The following is an 18,102-nucleotide window of genomic DNA, read 5'->3' as shown; positions in this document are numbered from 1 at the left end:
AGGCAATTATGCTTAGCAGTTCTCCAGGGTCAGAAGAAGGGGAAGTGTGTGTTTTTTTTTTTTTTCACCAAATCACACTCGTAGCTAGATCTTTTAGAACACTGTTTGGATATTAATTGTGATGCTTGCAAGTGATAAAAACAAGAGAGTAACATGGCAGTAACAGATTGCTAAAGTGATCCATCACCAAGTGTGCAATCACACACAGGCACACACACCTCTTTGTTTTCCCTTAATATGCTGTTCAAATGTGAATTGAGGAGCTAATTGAAATGGGGGACTATCTAGGCAGCAATGGCAGAGAAATAAGAGCTTCCTGTGACCGCTGGCACATTCTGGCCCCCGATCATTTTCTCCCTGATGGAAGTCCGCAGTTATTTCATTATAATTACAAAAGATTCAATTAAAAGATTAGAATGCCTGAGGGGGCAGGACTGGGAATAGATAGTGGATTCTTGGGTAGGGGGAGTTGTGTGTGTGTGTGTGTGTGTGTGTGTGTGTGTGTGTGTGTGTGTGTGTGTGTGTGTGTGTGTGTGTGTGTGTGTGTGTGTGTGTGTGTGTGTGTGTGTGTGTGTGTGTGTGTGTGTGTGTGTGTGTGTGTGTGTGTGTGTGAATAAAGGAGACTTATAGTACCATGGTTGCAGTTCTAATGAGGACTCGTCAGTTCTGTTATATATACATAAACCTTGTTGATCCTTTCAAGATAATGTCAAATGAATGGCTGAAGTTAAGTAGTCAGCTAGTCCAAGGTCACTGAGTCGTAATTGATATGACCTCAGGAAAGACCTTCACTTGTGTCTGAAAACAATTATGCCATTGCAACTAAATGAGCTGTTTGAAGTAGAAAATCAGTTCAAAGGGAAATGTACAAAACACTGAAGCATGAGAGTAACCTTTTCTGTTCTTTAACTCCAAGCTGTAATTGAAAAAAACACCTCATTTTAGAGTGCAGTTAGTGGATGGAGGGCCCCTATTTTGCTAAGCTGCTCTCTGGGATTGTATAAGTGTTGTATAAGTGTAGGTATTTGTTTGTACATGTGTGTGTATATGCATGAGCTGATACATGTATGCAGGAATGTGTGTTTGTGTATGCTGTATGTATGTCTTGATAATAGAAGCTCAGGCAGCTCTTTTTGTTGTATTCACACTAGCACTCTGCAATGACAAATTGAATCTGAAAATATAATATTAAATATAGTTTCATTTGGCAAGAAGGCAAGTTCATGCTAACTCCATAATAGTTATATGATAATTTCTGTATTATATTACATTACAACATGGAAAAGATTTTCATAGCATGAAGCCATTATATAAGGGCTAATTGTGTTGCAGTATCACACCACCTTGCTAACAGATCTGTCTCAGCTCTGCAGTAATAGCTGAGCCCATTAATAGGTTGTGCCGCCTATAAATAAACAGTTTCAATCCCTGCAGTTGCTTAAAGTTATTTCCACAAGCCCCCTTTTCATGTGTGATTTTGCATATATATGAGCGTGTCAACCTGTGCTTGCGTGTGTGGCGTCTGTATGTGAATTATTATATGTCAATGTATGTAGTGTTTACATGCCTGTTTGGCTGACTTTGGTCACACAGACTACTGTGTCAAATCCAGAGACAGACAATGTGCCAGGCTGGATTCCACAGACCTGTGTTGGAATCCAGCTCTGCTCTAATAGAAGTTTATAGCCTCAGCAGCGTCAGACACACTGGTGTAAATAAAACCCATCAACCACCGTGTGGAAGCTGAATCTGTATGACTTTCTGTCCATCTTCATTACATTTTTAAGTATTTCACAAGAGTGCTAACGCTTACGCTAAAACATTACGAGGAATCCTGCTCAGGCTGTTATGAGGCAACTGGGCCAACAGTTTGCCCCTTTGTATCAGCAGAGTATAAAATGTGGACTTTCGAAAGTTCTTTCACAATAGTTTGCTGGTCACTGAGGTATTGTGGCTGCCCACCCTAACACCAATGTCTGGCTGCTGTTATTGTAGCAGTTTACTGAGAACAGCTCTTTGCCTGCCAGGCACATTTTCCCTTGTACAAAGGCGTGGGCAATTGGCAGGCAGTGTGTGTATGTGTGTGCACCTTGGCGTTTGTGTGTGCGTGTTGTACACAGGCATGCACCTGTGAGAGTTTATTTCACTGGTGAGCACGCAATGTACTGTTGCACATGTGTGTTTGTGTATAGTATATATAGGAGTGTGTGTATGTCAGCTAGCTCGGAGCCATGTGTGAGCGGAGAGTGAAGATAGCAGTTCTGTTACCACCATGTTATTGACTGACGGCTTGGCTCGAGCGTTGCTAGGGGCTCACTGTTATGAGAAGCGGAGGGCTTGGACAGCCAGGCTGGGACTAAAAACCCAGACGAGCCTGACTGTCCTCCCTCTGTGTATGTGTGAATGGGCTGTGTTTACGCAGCAGACAGTGTTTGGCAGGGAGTGGTGGGCGGCTGGTGTAGTACAACTATTATCTGGGCTCACGGTTGGAGAGTGATGGAAGAAAAGTTAGCAGAGGGAGGGAGGCCTGCTGGCGTTGTTTTCACTTGGATATTAGTCAAATTCTGCCAATGTGCAACTGCCATGACCACTTCTGGTTAATGGGGAACAAGTTCATTTATACCTAACATTAGTTCATTTGTTTTTGTGTATATTTTGCCTGTGTGATCAATGAGGGGGAACAGGTGTGTGTGTGTGTGTGTGTGTGTGTGTGTGTGTGTGTGTGTGTGTGTGTGTGTGTGTGCTGATATGCCTGTAATTGTGTACTTAACTGAAGGTTTGAGACTTTTTACTGGGGAAACATAAATTTCAGTGGAGAACACACACACACACACACACACACACACACACACACACACACACACACACACACACACACAGTGTGCTTCTGTGTTTACTGAATGACTATGTTTACACGCACAAATGAAACCAGGGTATTGGGAGAAATCAGGTTAAGACAGGAAACAGGAGAGTTTGTTAACATCTTGAAAACTTTACATATAGCTGGTCAATTATCAGATTTCTCTCTGTCATAGTTTTGAAGACTCTCAGACCACACAGTCTTTTCTTTTACTGTGTGCCTGTATCCACATTTTACAAGTTGTCTACTCTACAGTGGAAACACTTATTTATTCAAGTTTCTTTTTTTGTCAGATTTTGGATGTATTTATTTTGTATACAGGGATGCATAGTTACAGTAATGACCCTTCCTTTCATCCCACTGCATTGCATTTACAGTGCTATTTTCATTTTCATTGTCATGTTCCTGTGTAAACATGGTTATGAAATCCATTTTTTCCTGTAGAAATGTAGCTATCTAAATCGGGTTTTTGTCAAAAACAATTCAGGTTAGTGCAGAAAACCAACAATTGCCAGATAACTGAAGTGCGTGTAAACCCACTCACTGTTCAGTGTTGCCCTGTAGTAAATGTGTTGCACTGAATCTGACACAAGAAGTGCATTATCACTTACACACATGACACACACTCACAAGCAGGCATGCATAGACACAAAGAAAAAAAATCACAAGCTCTTCAGGAGCTGCAAACTAGCAGATAATACGACTATGTCTACACTGTAGCATGACCTGTGATCGAATGAGAGCCGGCTGTAGTCATCCTGTCAGTAGGCCTGGATTTATCAGCTCCTTCTCCATTGTTTGAGCACCTCACATTTGCCAGAAAACACTGAGAGTAAACCAGCCAGACAGACAGTTAGACAGGAAGCAATCCAGAAAAAGGAGTTAGGGGCTGCTTGGGATGATTTATGCCTTGTTCAGGAATGTTGAATGAGTTCAGGGTGCACTTCTGTTATGGGAACTTACTGAATGGGCATTGCTTACTTTCTCAGTGACGTATTCTCTGAATGGTAATAGTCAAATGTCCAAATGTGATGTTATTGCTTCATGTTAATCTCACATGGAACTTCCAACACATCGAGAGGCATACATTGAAGGAAATTAATCACTGTTGGGCCCCAATCTGAATTTCTTGTCAGTGTTCTGACAGCCTCCGCCCAGACGCAGAGTTGGGCAACCTGTTAGCAGTTGGTTGCCAAGCAAAAGTGAAAAACTCTGATATGCATCATTGCTCCACTAAACCACTCAAAGCAGTAGTTTCTCAGAGTGACTTCTGGTATGACTCTTTGTGCCAGTTTAAGGGGACTTTGTGCCAGTGTTTCAAAAATCACCACATACTCACACTATGCACCGCTAATCACTCAGACATCAGGAAACCACAGTCATTTTCTGGCTACTTTCTCGTTGTTGATCTTACTCTCAGTCTCGGTCTTTGCTTTTGTCTCTCGCAGTGCTGCCTTAAAGTCCTTCCAAGTGAAAAAATGGAGTGAAACTGTAGCTAGATGCAAATAGTTAGATAGAGGGATTAGATAGATGGCTAGGCCTAGGTAAAAAAAACAAGAGGAAATGCTTAGTGTAGTGTGTGCAGATGCTTGGGCACAGACATTTACATCTTGAGTGGGATGAACTGTGCTACTACTACGTGTGCTTGTTCCTTCCAATAAGAGGTTTGCGTTTCCCCGCTTTGGTCTGTGGTGCTTCCCCAATGAGCTGGAGTGAATACTACTGTTGTTGTTTACATTATCCTCCTTTCCCCTCACTTCCTCTGACAGAGCAAGGCTGCAGCCAGGGCTGGGCTACTTCTACTTTTGTAAGTTTCTATTGTTGTGGGGAGGAAGCAATAGCAATTGAACGAGCACTAGTGGCCTTGCCAGAGACAGACAGGTGAGAGCCAGGGCTACAGATGGTGAGAGGAAGTCTGGGAGGATGAGGAACAACCTGAGGATCAAAGGACTCAGGGTTTGCCTCGATGACTCTTCTCTACTCTCTTCTCTCCTCACCTCAGCTGTCTGCCTGTCTTCGCTCTCTGTCTGCTTCCTCACCTGCCCGTGAGTTGTCCTGTCTTCTTGACATGATCAATGGCCGAGGCCTGCGCCACATTGCCAGGTTTGGGTTCACTCGGCAGTCACCGGAGGAGAGCTGTGTTCTTCTCTGTCTTCTGGTGGGCAGATGAAGAGTCAGCTGGAGCTCACCACAGGGATGAGGGGGCACATTTTTTCCACAGGTCTGCACTTGACTGTCTGCTTTTTCCTGCACTAGCTATAAAAGCCTCTGACTAAAATGCTTTCATTGAAAGTATGTTTCCTTTAATTTCCCTTCTCTTTTTAATACCTCCTTCCTCAGGTTTTGTTCAAGGACATGTGAAGGGAACTTTTTTTTGCATGGGTTCACCGGGGACAAGCAGCTTGGTGGGCAAGTTTGTCCATTTGAAGCCAACTTGTGTGTTTCTTGACAGGGTTGTGTGGTGCAGGAAAAGGGGGGTGCTTGCTGCCAAATGTTGGCTTGGCCGACTCCATCAAGAAAATATCAAAAGGCCCTTTATGAGGTGCTGTAAAGAAGAAAGGGTGTTTTGAGAGCACCACCAGACTGCAAGGGTAATTCCACTTTTTAAAATGTGCCCTGAGGATACAGGCTTATCCCACCTGCTGTCTTTCCTGCTCTGCTTGTACGCTTTTTTGGGGGAGCTATAGTTAAAGGTGTGTGTGTGTGTGTGTGTGTGTGTGTGTGTGTGTGTGTGTGTGTGTGTGTGTGTGTGTGTGCGTGTGTGTGCGTGTGTGTGCGTGCATGCGTGTGTGCAAGACTTGTGTGCCATGTCACGTTGTATCACTCCTGAAATGTCCAGAGTTTTGTCATTAGAACTAATGGCAGCTATGAACACATGCCAAAAATGTGTGCATCATGTGTGTTCACACATGTGTCTGTCTCTCTTTGTGTTTCATGACTTTCTGCTGGTTCTTACAAAAGGGTGTAAATTCCTGGAGGGGTGGGTTTGTGTTAATGTCTTGTTTCTCACTACTCCTGGCCGGGCTTGGTGTGTTTTCACCACTCAAACCTGAGCCATCTCCTGGTCTACAGCCCATTTTTATCATAGACCTTGTTTTAAAACACAGCTTAGTGGGGCCTCTTTACAGGCGTGAGAGTGAATTTGTCCGTGTGTGTCTGTAGGAGCCCAGGTAATGAGCTTTCTGACAGCTGTTGAAAGGGCGTTGCTACTTCTCAGCACCTTTTAATGAAAGCATCCCCCCTCCTTGTCAACACATGCACACACACACACACACACACACACACACACACACACACACACACACACACACACACACACACTCTTCCCTCCCTCCTCCCAGCTTTCAACTTCCTCACCATATAAACCATTTCTTTCTCAGTTGCAGGCAAGGCAGGTTACATTGTGAGTGCTTGTGTAACTCAACAAGAGAGACTTGATAGTCCACCCACCTAAAAGCTCGCAGGTGACTCAACTGTGTGCAACAGAGCTTGAACAGAGCAGCAGTATTATACGACCTGTGGGAAATGAGAGCACATGTAAGAAGGTGTAGCAGCGAGGGACACAGAGAAGTGGTTACAAGAGCAGTGACGGAGATCCTCCGGAAAGACTGGTACTGACAAGAGGAAGGAAACGTGCCTGTTGTGGGGGACCTTGTAACAGAAGCCTCAGAGGGATGGCAGGAAGACGTGGGCAGAGACAGAGAAGGAGGGTGAAACATGCTGGCACCAGAGACAAGGGTGTGGTAGTTTCTTTTCCTCTTTCATGAAGCGCAGTTCTTCATAGAAACCTTTCGGTGTGTTGCTGGTCACTCAGTGAGCGCCCTGCGGTGCTGTAGCCTCTGCCATGGGGTAGATTGCCAAGGGCACCCTCAAAGGCCCCACCTAGTGTGCCAGCAAGTCTTCCAACCCACTGTTCACAATCCTGTCTCAATCTGCTCCCCGTCTGCCACTGCTGTCTGCCCAATGCCTACCCCTTTTTTCATAGTGAGCCCTACTGTGTGCCCCTCTCTCACACACTGCCTCCAAGTCTCACACTCTTTTACTGCTCAGTGCATTCGACAAGAACACGCAAGCTTTACAGGCTGTTTAATGAAGGTAGAGTTGGAGACAAAGGCCCCACATGCCTGTGCTTGCAGTTTAACACAAAAAAAACATGCATACAATGAGCCACACACACACATATATTTTTTGGGGAACAGTGGCGCTCACTATAGTGCATTGTTATGAACAGTCCTTCATTTGCAAAACAAATAGACATAAACACAGAAATGTGTCACTCATGTACTGTACTGTAACACTGTCCTCACACAGCCTGTGCATTCACTCTCACATGCCAAGACTAGACCTCTTGAACAGTGTCCCGCTGAAGATTCAATCACACCAACAAGTCACGTAGACAAAATCTGCCTATTGCGAAAGAATACTTGTTACCCTGCCAGAATGTCATATGCTGCTCAGCTAAAAGGAGTGTGTTGCAACAAAAAACACCAGAGCAGCATAGTCACGGCCTTTGCTCACATACATTAGAAACACTCCCTGTTCCAGTTGAGTGAACAACAGGCAGCTTCAGTGTCACCACCACAGTGTTTTTCTTTATAATATCTTCCTATTTAATCTTTTTTTTTTTTTCCTAATGTATCTGGTGAATCTGAAGGGACGTCAGTTGGCCCAGTTGACTTGACCTAGAATTTGAAGTAATTGACCTAGTTGAAGTCATTTTCAGCTAAACAGCTATTTCTGTCGTGTGCAGTTAGATTTCACGTGTAATGAGGTTCTGCAGAATAATGTACTGCACATCCCACTCACGCTGAAGCACTTTAGTGTAATGTAGGGGCGGATTGTTGTGCGGATTGTTGTGTGTTTGTAGCCAGTGAGTATTATCCTCGTGTGGAGTTTGTAGCCATTGAATAGTATCTCTGTGTGTGCGTGTATGTGACCAGGGGATTAGGCCTGGTCAGTGCAGCTGGGCCACTTGTGCACAGAGAGCATTGAGAGAAGGGATTAGAGAGTAAACTGATACTTAGCAGGAAACGAACAGTGGCTATTGGTAACTCAACTATCCCCCTTCTTGCCTCTCTTATCCTCTTCTCCTCCCCCAACAACAGCAGCCACCAACCTATCCCACTCCTCTCGTCTCATCTGTCCGTCATCGGCTCACAGGCCTCGGCCGGCGGATTGATATGCAAATGGTGCCCCATGCCTCGGAGCGCTGATAAGAAGGGCCTCTCATTTCACAGAGCTTTGTTTTCTAAACAGTGATGAGCTGAGTTGAGGAGACTGGGGAAAGGGGCTGCCTGAATGGGCCCTCTCACTGTGGCGCCCTGGGGTAAGTGGTGCGGGGGCTTTGGATGGACCGGGCTGAATGAGGCGAAGTCTGGGAGGCGGGTACAGGAGTCATGTTCTCTGGCAGGAACCAGGTTCAACGTGTTGACGGAGCCTGATGTATTTTCTCTTTCACCGCCTGTCCGAGTTTTCTCCAGGATGGCCTTTCTCTGTTTGGCTCGCTTTCTTCCTCCATTTAGACGGTGTCAGTCAGTGTTCGTTACTTGACGCCACATATGGTTTGTCCTTTTCTAATGGGGTTTTCAGCGCTCGGTCTGGAGCCTCATTTGCTGCTGTTATTATTGCATAAACACAGAGGTTCATGGCACGTTCAGAGGGTTTCTGCTCTCCCACTGACCCTATACTGCTTTGTTGCATTCTGGCCAGGGAGATATGAGAACTGCTGTAGAAACATTCAGCGGGTGTAAACTTCAGGTTTTAGTTTGATTTGCACATTTGGCTTTGGGATCACTCTTAAAAGCTAATGGAAAACATCTTTGCCTCCAGCAAAGTAAGGCTTTCAAAGGAGGAATTTGAATGTGAATTCTGAATAGTCAAATATAAAAATGTATATGAAAAACAGATGTTTGAGCAGCAGGCAACAAATGAAAAATGTCTGACATATTTCTGTTACTGTCATTAATGAGGTAGTAGCTGGGCAGTCACAGCAGCTATATACAGAAGTGGTAGTAATGGTCAGCTTGGTCTTGAACAAGATTTGCCCTCAGGAGCAACTGTGTCCCCTCCTCCCCCTTTCCCCCTCTGCCCCTTTCTCTGTTTTTTATCAAATTCCACTTTTTATGCCCCTTTTTTTCTTCTTTTTGAAGTCTCCAGTCTCTTGTAAAAAGCCAAGCTGGTGGTTTTTGCCTCAGCCTCGGGTGTGAGAGAAAGGAGGAGTGGGGGTTGTAGGTTAAGTTTAGGCTAGCCCTCTGTGCTTGCCATTGAAGGTGCTGGGGGGAGGTGGGGGCAGTAAAAGTTAGAATTTTAGAGCCTCCCTGTTTTTTATTTTATGATTGGCTTTTTTTTTACGGGCTGGGAGCTACAGCTGGTGGTGTGAATAGCTGCCCAAGGTGACCGAGTCCCAATAAAGTGTAGGCCAGCCAGGCTGGGGCCTCCAGTCCAGCCATGGGACTGCCTTTATAGGCCGCCTTACGAGCTTAGGCCTCTATTAAAACCTGGCAGGGCTGCACTGAGGAATTTAGGGCCAGGAAACAAGAGAAAAATAGGGTTTGTGTGCTGGGGTGGTGGGATGCAGAGTTGGGGGGTTGAAGTTTGAGGGTAACTAAGGGTGAAAGTTGAAAGAGCTGCTGTTGGGTAAGTGGATGTTCAAGTGTACAGCGTATGGATTCCATACTTCCCCCGAGCAACATGTGTGTCTATGAGTTTGTGCAGGCTAGCATATGTGACGAGGGTCTGGTCCTACGTGTGTGCAGCAGCTTATGTTTCTCAGGGGAAGTATGGAATCCATATGCTGCACACATCCAAAGGAGCCTGTATGTGTTCCTCTTTGGAATATAGTGAAGTTGAATGTACCATAGCAAGTATGTGACTCAGGTTTGCGCTGACATCACAGTTGGGTTCCAGTTTAAAACGTAGAAGAAGAGCTTTGCATGCATGTGTCTACTCTTGTGCGTGCAAAATGCCATCATGAGCTGTTGTCAGTCCTTGGAATGAGGAAGAGCCAGCTATGACTATTGGCTGCAACAGCTCACTCTGTTACCCGACCTTATCAGACAAGCTGTCGATCAACAGCACTCTTGCATGCTGCTGTAAAAAACAGTTTTGTCTCTGCTGTCATACAGTCATCCTTCCATTGTTTCACTGTGTTCACACGAAACAATAATCTCCACAAACATGCACATGAGTGCTGCCCCTTAGGGTGGCAATTGGTCCTGGAAATAGAAATTGTTGCCTATGATTCATACTCTCTCTCTTATCTTATCAGTTCTGCGCCACAGAGAGACAAGCTAAAAAGGAATATGTGATAATATAACTCAATCCACCTTCAGGGCAACTGAACATCGTTACTCAGCATCTCTTGCTGGAAATGCTGTCAGCGGTCATATCATGTTTGAATGCAGTTGAACACACTCAATTATCCTCATCTGCTACATGTATTGACAAGTGCACATTTGACATTTCTGACTAGCTGCAGGACAATGATGTTTGACAAATCATGTGTCTTTCTTTTCTTCTTCTCCATAGCGGTGGAGACCCAGAGCACCAGCTCAGAGGAGATGGTACCCAGTTCTCCGTCTCCACCTCCTCCACCTCGTGTCTACAAGCCCTGCTTTGTGTGCCAGGACAAGTCCTCAGGGTACCACTACGGGGTCAGCTCCTGTGAGGGCTGCAAGGTGAGAAGAACCTGCCGGAGCCTTTTGAGCTTTGCTTTCACTGGATTTATTACATACATTTAGAAAAATGCGGGGTTGAAAATTGATATTAGGTATTTGTTACCTGCCTTTTCTTCAAGATAATGGAGTCTTGTAGGCAGTCTGAAGCTACGTTTATAATGTGGGTTAGATCGTAGAGTGAAAAATGGAATCACTAACAGAAAGAAAAAGAAAGTGAAAAGCCCCGATCATGACCATACAAAGAGTTTAAATGCTAGAATGTTTTGTTTTTCTTTTCTGGATTTAAGTTAGAAAAAAGAGATGAAAGAAGGGCTATTATGAAAGAGAAACAGTTAAATGTCACATCCTAAATATGATGACTTGACTATAATGTCTTTTGCCCTATCCCCCTTTTGTCTTTTGCTTCCTGGTGCTCCAGGGTTTCTTCCGCAGAAGTATCCAGAAGAACATGGTGTACACCTGCCACCGAGACAAGAACTGTCAGATTAACAAGGTCACACGCAACCGCTGCCAGTACTGCAGGCTGCAAAAGTGCTTTGAGGTCGGCATGTCGAAGGAAGGTGAGCCCTCCTGGAATCCCAAGATATAGAGAGACCCACTTCCGAAACATGGATATTTACTCACATGTGAATATCCATATATCCATCTTAGATCATACATTAAGACACAGTATGATATACCTAGGTACATTGGAGACATTGGCAAGCAGATGATATTTAAATTCTACTTGGCTTTTTACCACCGAAGGAAAGATCTGACCTGATTCACACAGGGAATTATTGTATTCATCTATTATTAAAGAGACTCTGGGAAACTATGCAGCAGAGAGTGCAGAAGCAGATGATGAGCCTACCAGGGGTGGTGATCAGGGCGAGGCTGGGCAGTGTACCAATCATATGACTAATCGCTTTACGAAATGATTCTGACTTCCTATTTCACCACAGAACTTCGCCCCTGTGGCCAGCACAAACACTGCTTTCATTCATAAAGGCAACAGAGCAGAGAACGTGATTTTGAGTTTTGACAAAGCTAATGGCGCCAGGATTCACGCAGTTATGTGACCTCTTTAGTTTAACCTTGTGTGTGTAAGTGGCAGTTGCTTGCCCTTCACAGAGCCCGTGGGACATATATGTGGGTGTAATGTTTGTGTGGGATGTGTGTTAAGACCGGGATCACATTGTGCCTCTGCTATTACTGGATATCCTGAGAGGAAGGAAAGTATGGGAGGAGGAGGGAGAGGAGGCAGAGAGGGAGAGAGTGCAGGACTGGCTTATGTGCACCGGTCAAGTGGATAGAGAGATGGACAAGGAAGAGAGCGGGTGATAAGAAAGAGATAGCGAGTGTCTGTCCCATGCTAAAGGAAATATGTTAATACTGTTAAGAGCAAATCTCCGTTGCTACTGAGTTCTGGTTTCCACTAGCGAGCACACTGTCCTTGACAGTGAAGTAAGACACAGAGTATGAGTGCTGTGGATGTTTTTACATGTGATCACAGATAAAGAAGAGAAACCTTCTGTAGCTGATCTGTGTTGCATCTTGTTTTTCTTTACAAAGCGGTGCGCAATGACAGAAACAAGAAGAAGAAGGATGTGAAGGAGGAGTTGGTGCTTCCAGAGAGCTATGAGCTAAGTGGAGAGTTAGAGGAGTTGGTCAATAAAGTCAGCAAAGCTCACCAAGAAACCTTCCCGTCACTTGGCCAATTGGGCAAATACACCACCGTAAGTCACACACACATGCACACACACACACACACACACACACACACACACACACACACTTATACTCACAATCACCCTACACCGCTGTTCACTCATACTGTGTGTGGCAACATTCTTGCATCAAGCTATGCCGTCACTGAGGGCTCCCAGATTGCATGCAAAGACGTAAATTCACCGTAGCTTTCCCAACATAGTGGTGGTTTAACTAATTCAGTTCTCCATTAAGCCATCTGTGTGGCCTCTGAATGATTGATGCAACATGTAAATAGATTTCTCCCCCTTTGATTGATGTAAAATGTAAATGTTGTGTTGTGAGGCTCGGACACGCTCGCTCTTGATGCAAACAGGGTTGCACATCACCTCTGTAACAACATACTGATCTGTGTGTGTGTGTGTGTGTGTGTGTGTGTGTGTTTTTGTGTGTTCAGAACTCCAGCTCAGACCACCGTGTCCAGCTGGATCTGGGTTTATGGGACAAGTTCAGTGAGCTCTCCACCAAATGCATCATCAAGATTGTGGAATTCGCCAAGCGGCTGCCGGGTTTCACCACCCTCACAATCGCTGACCAGATCACTCTACTTAAGTCGGCCTGCCTGGACATACTGGTGAGGAACTATGCTCTTTTCCCTTTTGTCATCTTCACTTGCTCTTTTCTTACAAATAAATGTACTTGACAGATGAGTAAATACTGGCATCTGGTGGTGAAAGGTGGTAGTGCAGGAAGGTTTGTCCAAGTAATACTGAGCCTACTGAAGAAAAAAAAAAAAAAAAGAAACTGAGCCTACTGAATTCTTGGTGTGAAAATAGTTAAACACACATGACACTTTGAGCTGATATCTGTGTTTAGCTAATACAGATATTTTTGCTGCTGCAGAAAACCTTGTTAAATTACCATTACATCATATTTTGCTCAGTGCTTACAAAGTTTTCCACCTTCTTTTGCTCACAGATGCTGAGGATCTGCACACGCTACACTCCAGAACAGGACACTATGACTTTCTCAGATGGCCTGACTCTGAACCGGACTCAGATGCACAACGCCGGCTTTGGACCACTTACAGACCTGGTGTTTGCCTTTGCTGGCCAGCTTCTACCCCTGGAGATGGACGACACAGAAACCGGCCTCCTCAGCGCCATCTGCCTCATCTGTGGAGGTACTGCAGCTTACACATACACAGTGACCATATCAGTTTCAGCATTCATGTCACTGCTTTGACAGAATTAGTAATGTAAAAGAGCTAAATTATTTCACTTAATAATTTAACTATAATACAACTTTCTACATTTCTTTTAATTTTTATGGCTATGTACAATTCTGGTAAATAATATAGAATGTAATGTGTTTTCTGCACTCTTCACCAGACCGTATGGATCTAGAGGAGCCCAAGAAAGTGGATAAGCTGCAAGAGCCTCTTCTTGAGGCTCTAAAAATATATGCACGCCGCCGTCGCCCCAACAAACCTCACATGTTCCCCCGCATGCTGATGAAGATCACTGACCTCAGGGGTATCAGCACTAAAGGTTAGTGTGAAGAGAGTAATTCCTACAACAAATTTTGATTTTGAAAAAGGCCTGGCCGCTGTCATAACCAATTTGTTAGTGTCTTACTGACAAAGAGGGCTTTGTCAGTAAGACACTGAATGTCTACTAGCTTGAGTCTTTTGGTGTTTCATTTGTGTCCTCTTTGTGGCAGGGGGAGCAGTGTTTAAAGCATGATTAGTAATCTAGCATCGCCATTTTCTCTGCTTCCAGGTGCGGAGAGAGCCATTACTCTGAAGATGGAGATCCCAGGGCCAATGCCCCCTTTGATCAGGGAGATGCTGGAGAACCCAGAGGCCTTTGAAGACCAAACAGAGGGCAGCGAGAGCCCGCCGCCACCTCCACCACCACCTCCACCACCACCACCAGCCCAGGTCAAGCAGGAGGCTGAGGACGAGGACGACAGCTGGGCCACAGAGAACGGCAGCGAACCATCGCCGGAGGAGGACGAAGACGACGATGAGGACGTTGGGGATGAAGATCGGGACAGGGGCTCAGACAGTGATGGGGAGCCCTGGGGGGTTCTGGATGCCATTGATGGGTCGAGGAAAGGCCTTGTTGGGAGGGCGCAGTGAACAGAGCATTTCATACATACACACACTCATGCACATACAGGTTCAAACACACACACACACACACACACACACACACACACAAATACATAGAGACTTACAACACAACCTCACTCACTCACCCACCTCAACAAAATGCTGGCCTTCCCTCTCCCCTTTTGCTCTCCTTACTGCACATCACTCTGTCCTCCACAGTGGAGCACAGCAGAGCCTTATGAGACACTTCTAACTCAGGCCACATGGTCCATGACAAGTGAACTACAGAACAATAAAGTAAAGGAGAGATGACAGTAGACCATATGAACTCCTGGCGTAGCCAAGAGGGAAGTTAACCTGACAAAAAGAACAGAAACTCTTTGAGAAAGACAAACGTCATTTTTTTCCCCACTGTTGTTGTTTATATCTAAATAGGGGAAAGGCCAAACCAGACACCAGACCTGAGCAGTTGACTCGATGGATTACAACAAGCACATTTCTCAAAAGACAACAAGAGTACAGGGCAAAACCAAATTGAGTATGCTAATCTTTTGTTTTTGTGGTTATTGCTTTTGAATATTGTTTTCCGTTTTACTTTACTTTCTTTTTTTCCTTCAATTTATGAATAAGTCCATACATATCTATATACCATTATATTTTTGTCTTTATTTGTTATTCTGGTTTTATATATGAATCCTTTTAGATGAGTATTTTCTTTGAGAAGAGCTTTCCTGAGAAGATATTCTGAGGAAAAGAAGGGTAATCAGAACTGGCTGGGTCTTCCTTATCAGCTACATATGCTTAGCTGGGGCTTTTTTGGGCACTTTGGCTCACTGAGGATGTCAATGATAATCAACCCAGAACACTATTGTTATGTTGCAGTGACTTAATCAGTTTCTGTTATCAGGGAATTGGCATTATTCTATTTTGCTCTCGTAGCCAACTAAAGCTGTCAATGTGGAAAGTAAGTATCTTTGTGCCAAAGTTAGGACCGTCATCTTTGGAGCATGAGTTTGACTACTGGCAGGGACTCCAGCCATGATCCAGCACTCACTCACACATGCACTAACACATCCTCAGTCTCACTCACACACACACACACACATACAAACACAAACACAAACAAACAGACTCATACACACACTCCGTTCACTCTACCCTCAGCTGTAGCAGACGTGCCAACCTGGAATCGACAGCCTGCCCAGACAGAGATTTACACTTGACCGTATATGTAGCACTTTTGTGATCCTCTATTCAAGGAAGGCACATCTCGTCCGCTGAGAGTAGAGTTACTGTCTGTGAGCTTATATCTCATCCAGCATGTCCAAACTGGTGACAACATCAACATATAGAATACAATCAACCTTACAGCACTCCCTGATGATGTCAGTAGACAAATGCACACTTTCAGCATGGACAAAAAAATATCCACACACAGTAGCAACATCATGCTTCAACACAACAATCAAAGACATATGCAAGTCGAAAGCAGGAATCTCTATGGAAAACATTTTGGAATCAGACTCAGGGCTTTTCAGTAAGGACCAAACCCTAGCTGCTGTCAGGCATGCTAGAAACAGGCAATATTTATGTGTGTATTCTTGACTCCGTTTTGATCAGCTCAACCCCTCTACGTGTACACAGAAGGTGACAAGTCTGAGAAACAGCATGGATGCCAGTCTGACTCTTCCAGAGGGGGACAAATCATCATCGTCACCAACACTGCCTCGCCTGTGCTCGCGCTGGCATCCGTGCATCACACCGCCTTCTCATCCCAAAAGCCATTATATAATTTTGCCTTCTTGTGTATATCCTCACTTCCCTTTAAAGGAGCTGTGGAGGATTATGTGTTCTCATGTATCATTTCTTTATTGCCAAAATGTCTCAATAGGCGATCAGCCGGGAGAGCGCGGCTGAAATACAGTACAAATGTTTTTTTCTGTCTCTCTTTGAAGCAATATGAACATTCTTTCTGTAGCGGTGAGAGGCCCCATTTTCTGAATATGGGCAGGTCTCCTGTGTGCGTGCGTGCGTGCGTGCGTGCGCGTGTGTGTGTGTGTGTGTGTGTGTGTGTGTGTGTGTGTGTGTGTGTGTGTGTGTGTGAATGCTTTAACATGTTTTGAGTCATTGGGTGAATGTCCTCAGCACGGTGCTGTCACACAAAAACTGTGTGATGACCCCATCCCTTCTCTCTCTCTGCTGGCTTGTCATGATGTCAGTGATGGTAATGCAGGCAGAACATTGAGATAAGGTCGTTTCATGTTTTCATTTTTAAACATGGCCAAGGTGTTGTCTATTCTCTGTTTATGTCAACTCTTATCATACAAAGAAAAGCCATATAAACAGTAAGAGGCACAATAAACTACTTTTGTGAGATTACTGGATTTATTAATTAAATTTTCCTTCCTCATGCAAAATGTAATTCTAACAATCACAAATTTCACTCATACAGGGAAAATATGAGTCTTCTACTCCTGTAAAGTAGTAGCTTTGAGTGAATATAACCATGCATTACCAAATGTATCAGTAGAGGGAGCTCTTGCACCATGACTGCAGGGTGAACACTGCTGCATGGAGGATAAGAGCAAGGTCTGTTAGGTCATGGAGAGCTGTGGGTGTAGAGGCCCATAAATCACAGCCTCCTGCTGAACAAGGACATCAGATAAAGGTCTGTTCCTAAGATTTGTTCACAGTGCAGTTGGAGGTAGCGTAAAGTCCTTAAGTTTTGTCTCAAAGATAGAGTGGTTTAGAAGTTAAAAAGTAAATGTGTCTGTTATGATTCATGTATTGATTTTTCGAAAGGTGAACATGTACAGAAAAAAAGAGTGCACATTAGAAAGCTGTACACCACAAATGAAACAAACAAGACATTCTGCTTTTCATGTCATTGTATATTAATTATATATTGTTTTGTTTTTTTGGTTGACCAAAACTAGACATTTGAAGACATCACCTGCTGCTCTGCAAAGTTGTAATGGGCAATTTTTTATGTTTCATAGACTAAACTATTAATCAAAAGAAATCTGGCAGATTGATAACGAAATAATTGTTAGCTTCAGATATGAATCGTGTGCATATTGCCAAAGAAAATAAAAATGATGCTTCCAGCTAAACAGTCAGAACATGGTCCAACATGATTTTATTGGACTCATGCGATATTTGATCTTGTAAAAGGGAGCATCTTGGATCCAAAACTGAGTCTAGTTTCGTAATGACCTGTGAAATGTGAAAGAAAACAGGGCCTTAAACTCAACTTAAAGTCAACACATTTGTCAGAATATTTTAAAAACTACTTTTGAAACAAGCAAATTAATAAAACAAGGAACACCTTTTAAACATATTTCAGATTACTTATAAATGTCACAAAAAATCAAGTCATTTATTGTCGCAAATGTATTACCGTGAGTACATCACTGTCACTGATAAGACCAGCTCTCTTGACATCCTGAGAAAGAACAGGAACCCTCTTCGATAGTAAACATCTCTCTTTTTTCCAGCGTACCAGTGTGGGATACTAATGCCTCACCTTGATTTTATTAATAGAGAGAGGGAGAGAGAATCAGAGGAGGGTGATAAACAGAGATGAGATTCTATCAATTATATGATTGCTTTAATTAACTATCATTAAAGACAGATCAATAATGCCAGACTGGAATTAAAATCAGGTCCATACATTATACACTATTTTACAAGGAACAATCAAATGGCCTCATATACTGAGCCCCTGCAAGGTGTTGCCATGGGAACCCATGGGAGGGTTT

General features: G+C 44.0%; 1 protein-coding gene across 4 annotated transcripts in view; it reads left to right on the top strand.

Annotated features, from left to right (window-relative positions):
- The window catches only part of rarga (retinoic acid receptor gamma a), a 43,492-nt gene extending 26,772 nt beyond the window's left edge, over positions 1 to 16,720 (top strand). For all 4 annotated transcript variants that reach the window (XM_028582216.1, XM_028582214.1, XM_028582215.1 and 1 more), the window contains 7 exons: positions 10,388 to 10,536; positions 10,955 to 11,096; positions 12,091 to 12,254; positions 12,683 to 12,859; positions 13,204 to 13,408; positions 13,617 to 13,775; positions 14,007 to 16,720. In XM_028582216.1, the coding sequence (XP_028438017.1) occupies positions 10,388 to 10,536; positions 10,955 to 11,096; positions 12,091 to 12,254; positions 12,683 to 12,859; positions 13,204 to 13,408; positions 13,617 to 13,775; positions 14,007 to 14,368 (1,358 nt within the window). In that variant the 3' untranslated portion in view covers positions 14,369 to 16,720. The remainder of the gene's footprint in view (positions 1 to 10,387; positions 10,537 to 10,954; positions 11,097 to 12,090; positions 12,255 to 12,682; positions 12,860 to 13,203; positions 13,409 to 13,616; positions 13,776 to 14,006) is intronic.
- The last annotated feature ends 1,382 nt before the right edge of the window (positions 16,721 to 18,102 follow it).

This window comes from Perca flavescens, chromosome 7 (assembly GCF_004354835.1).
Source record: "Perca flavescens isolate YP-PL-M2 chromosome 7, PFLA_1.0, whole genome shotgun sequence".
Taxonomy (NCBI): domain Eukaryota; kingdom Metazoa; phylum Chordata; class Actinopteri; order Perciformes; family Percidae; genus Perca; species Perca flavescens.
Note: the sequence above shows the minus strand (reverse complement) of the source record. Positions and strands in the feature narration are given on the sequence as shown.